At 41.7% G+C, this 4,824-nt stretch overlaps 1 protein-coding gene across 1 annotated transcript in view; it reads right to left on the bottom strand.

Moving 5' to 3' along the window:
- LOC111866310 (rotatin) overlaps positions 1–4,824 on the bottom strand; it is a gene marked incomplete at its 5' end in the record, with an annotated part of 35,682 nt that overhangs the window by 20,133 nt on the left and 10,725 nt on the right. Inside the window, 2 exons of the mRNA XM_023855141.2 lie at positions 947–1,199; positions 3,081–3,222. Of these exons, the coding sequence (XP_023710909.1) occupies positions 947–1,199; positions 3,081–3,222 (395 nt within the window). The remainder of the gene's footprint in view (positions 1–946; positions 1,200–3,080; positions 3,223–4,824) is intronic.

Below are 4,824 nucleotides of genomic sequence, written 5' to 3'. Positions count from 1 at the left end.
GGATAAACAGTGGTTGCGATAGACGACAGTAGCAACAGTGATGCCTACTATGTGGTTGTTTTCTCATTGCCCTGCTGAGGGTTTATAAGGGAACTACACAGCCGCTGACGACAGTTCTCAGTTCGCAAGTTATGAGTTACGGACACGTGTGCGAGAATCAGTGATAGTTCGTGATAACCGAGTATTAATTGGGAGTGTGTAACACAGTGACACTTGTATAGCTCCCGTACTGTGAAAACTTGTAGATTACTGACAATAGAGTGAATTGATTTGCGAATAGGGTTATAAATTGTGAAACCCAACAATATTGTTATAATTAATTGTAGCCGTGATTTGTAGGTTGTTAAATAAACCAATTAACAATCCAAACGGCGTCTTCAGTAACGAAACACGTTACAATATTCTATATCAATAGTAATGTATAATTTCTAAACATGGATCCTTACAACGTGGTTTTACACAATGCTCTGTAGTGTTACAGCAAAGACTCTCTTGCCCATTGCCTGACAACACAAATAAATTCCTCTTATTCATAATATAAATGTATGGAAAATAAACTGCAGATATCTGAGACCAGATTCTGAGAGAATATTTGGACCAGGCAGAGACAAAATAACAGGATGGAGAAAATTACAAAATGAGGAGTATATTTTGGGAAGGCATACAACATTTCTGTCTGAAAATCTGAACAGAAAAGACCACCTGTGAGATACATATGTGAATGGGAAGAGAAAAACTACGATAGGGATTGTAAGGAAACTGGGTGTGAACTTGATTCCCGGGTCAGTGCAGGGACCAATGCTGAGTGCTTGTGCTTGTTTGGCACTATGTAATCTTCAACTGAAGGCATATGTTCTTCTGAAACACTGGTACCAGCTACCAGACTACACAGTGGAATAACCCAAAATCTTCACCATCCTTAGCATCTCAAATCTCACACACAAACCTTGGTGTTCATTGGAAGATCTGCTATCAGTGTTGCCAGTGTAAACCACTGCCCGCTGACCGGGCTGCAATCCTGCCTCAGGTGGTGCATGTTGACGAGACGAACGCTCAACAGTCCAGCCACATGTGCCATTAGTTCCACTTGGATTCACGGTGCTACCCAGATATAGCCGTGACAAAACTGTAGCCACTTCTCCATAGAAGTTGCACTGAGTCAGAAGCAATTGAACTGCTTGGACACCAGTCACTGGCACCTGAAAGTGCAACATTTCAGGATGCTAAATCAATGAGAGCCATGAAATGAAACTGTCAAGTGTTCCGCGCTGCCTCCATCGTCACTGAGTAACATAACTACAATATATGGAGAGTTTCAGTTCTTGAAGAGGAAAGCTGGCGTGGGGCTCATTCACAAAAACAAAGAAACTTTTATTTCATTAAATGAACAAGATTCAGTGAAATAGCCGCTGCAGCACATGTAGACAAGAGCAGGTGTCCCTGGTATTTAAAACTTTAAATTTTAGGAATTTTAAATTTTAAACTGGAATTCTAAAAATCAAATTGACGAGCGTGTGCTGGCGAGATTTTTAAAACAAAACTGAGAGGCTGATGTTTTAGATTTTGGACTGTGTGCAGTGTGACAGCTACGTAGTGAAAAATACACTTGATGATGGCCAATTACAGCCAAAACATGCAGCGTAGAGGAAGAAAAGACAAAGATCTACAACCAAATAAATTGTTGCATTCACGAAGGCATTTGTAGTTTTACATATAGAGGTGTATAGTGCAACAGGATGCTTAAATATAATATAAGATTCAGTGACTTGTTACTGTTAAAGGTAAAGGTATTCCTGTAACAGGTCATGGAGGCCCATAGGGTTGTGAGATGTTGAGGCTCTCACATTTTCTAGACAATAGGCTAACAGAGGGCAGTGAGGTTGTCAGCCTTATGCGCTGGCCGCCCTTTACCTCCCGGGAATATTCCTGGTACTCATTTATGTTACAGGCTGAGTCGACCCCAGGGCCATAGTGGGGCTGGGAGGATTAAGTAAATTTAAAAAAATCCACCTGATCAGGATTCGATCCCACGACCTTCCAGCTTGTAGCATGGTGCCTCAACCAACTACGCTACTGTGTGCCCCAAACTTACTATTGATTTAACTAAATTTAACAGTCATTTTAGGCTCTGTTTTCCAAATCTCCCATTTGAGGCAGAAAATGCTTGTCCCCCAGACAAACCTTAAATCAAGGTTTCAGTGTGTACTGTCGCTATGCAAGATTCAAATCATATATAAATAAGCACAGCTATATATACTTCATAATATGCGAGTGCAAAACATACAATTTCATTTTAATGTCATCAACTAACTTAGATCGATTTCAATTAATAGCGCCAGCTTTAATGCAGACTGCTTGCTGATCAATCATGAGAAGCGGGGAGAAGGGTTCACAGATTGCTGTGCAGGTTTGCAAAGGAGGAATATGGGGAAGAAGAGAAAATTATGTTAATTTATGCAGTTTCACCTTCTGGTTTGAGGGGTGGTCAAAACTACGGCATAAATCAAGGAATGTGTATTGTGGCGTGATGCCAAAAAGGACAGAAGACACATCCATTGACAGGAAACGGCTGTGACAAGAATGTATACTTCCATGGAAACACAATACCAGCGGGTCACTTCCTAGGAATACCTTAAGCAACAAACGCATTTCCCCAGAGATGAAGGGACAACAAAAGGTTCGTTGCATGACAGCAGCTGAGACCAAAGCCTCCTACATGGTGCATTCTATTCCGTCTGAGACCAGGTTATAAAAGTCCAGCTTCGAAGAGACCAGTCAGTTTTTGAGTTCTTAGTGTAGCTCGGACTACAGCAGAAGAAAGCTCGCATCCGACAAGGGGAACAGAAAACTTTACCGAGATTAGCGGCACAAGAAGTAACTATAACAGTGATGTAAGAAACATCTGATGACATTATAGGTGGATGATAATTGTATTTGGAAGTATAAAAGAGATCGTCCAATAAACATCTTAGCCAAATCCGAGACCCGTGTGAATTTACTTGTCACGTTACATAGGCAACATGTATATGTCCAGTTAATTACAGCTGAGTACAATGTACTTAACAAGAGAAACATCTCACCTCTTCAGAATTCACTGCTGTGTGGCATAGGCTGAGCATGGCACCTCCTCCAGATGTCGAGATGCTGTGACTGCTCAGGTTAGTCAGCAGAACCGCAGCCTGCTCCCTCACAAGGCATGCTTCGTCATGTTCCAGCATGATGCTGCACACACAGGTTAACGCATGAGGTGTACAAGTTCAGCTTCCTCACTCTGTCAGATCAGAGAGCTGCCCCAGACTCAAACATTGAGAATAAACACACACAGAAATATACACTCGTGTTAAATAACAAGGATGCAAGACAAAATAATGATATATGGAACACTAATAAATTATTTGAAAATGTGACAAAGTTCCAACATTTGGGAATAACAGTAACAACCAAAATTATATTCTCAAGGGAGTTAACACCTGCTACCAATAAGTTCAGAATCCTTGTCTTCCCACTTGCTACATAAAATGCACAGATCATAACATACAAAACTTCTTTACCTGCTGTTTTATTTGGGTATGAAAGTTGGTCTCTCACAGTGATGGAAAAGAATAGGCTAACAACATTTCAGAAGACGATGCTGAAAGGAATATCTGGGCCAGAGAGAGAGAAGGACAGCAACAGAATTGTCGAGTAAATTACAGGATGAACTTTGTAAATTGTCCCTTGTAAACATGCAGCATACATGTAGGAGATAAATATGTGCAGAATTTTAATTTGAAAACATAATGGAAGGAGGACCTAGGCACCTCTGCACAGACAAGAGGATAATACTATTAAAACTGTTCTGCTTAGCACAATGAATTCTCAGGTATGTGCAGTGACAGAGAGAAAAGGTAGTGCTGGCAATTAAAAACAAGAGATAATCCAAATACCTGGAGATACACACCAGTCATGCTGCATTCAACCCTGAAAATCACTTCAGTACCACTTATTGACCATGCTACTGGTCGCTAATCAGTAAGACATATATATTCTCCCAATACAAACAATCCTTATTTAGTAGTGGCAAGCCGTGAAAAGCAGTAATACAATAAAACACAAAGTTGTGACAGGGTAAGATGTACAGACTGCCGCAAATCATGGTAAAGCATACTGTAACGTGTTTCGTTACTGAAGACGCCGTAGAGATCGTTAATTGGTTTATTGAACAATCTACAAGTAATGGCTACAATTACTTATGACACAGTTGCGGGGTTTCACACTTTATAACCCTAATCGCATTAATCTGTTAACACTGTTGCGGGGTTTCACGATTTATAACCCTATGCGCAAATCAGTTCACTCTGTCTTCAGTAGTCTACACGTTGACAGTAGGGGAGCTAGGTATCACTGTATCACACGCTCCCAATTACACAATCACACACACGTCCGGATCTTCTTTCCGCGACGGCTGCTATACTCCAACAGTAGTCGGCTGACTGGAGAACTGTTGAAAACACACTCGGCGACTGTCACTTTATAACTCTCCTCGGCGACTGTTACTTTACAACTAGGAACTGTCTTCGGCGATGGCCAGGTTACAACTCGGCTCGGCGACTGTTACGGTACAACTCGGCGGCTGTCCCAGTACAACTCGACTCGGCGACTGTTACGTTACAACTCGGTACTGTCTTCGGCGATGGCCAGGTTACAACTAACTAGGCGACTGTTACTTTACAACTCCGCGACTGCTACAGTAGAACTGACTGGTAGCTGCTGTGCAGTTCCCTTATATATCCGCAGTGGTGCCTGTTGCGTGCCACGTCACAGTAGGAAGTTGATTACGGGTAC

Source organism: Cryptotermes secundus, unplaced genomic scaffold (assembly GCF_002891405.2).
Source record: "Cryptotermes secundus unplaced genomic scaffold, Csec_1.0 scaffold1499, whole genome shotgun sequence".
Taxonomy (NCBI): domain Eukaryota; kingdom Metazoa; phylum Arthropoda; class Insecta; order Blattodea; family Kalotermitidae; genus Cryptotermes; species Cryptotermes secundus.
Note: the sequence above shows the minus strand (reverse complement) of the source record. Positions and strands in the feature narration are given on the sequence as shown.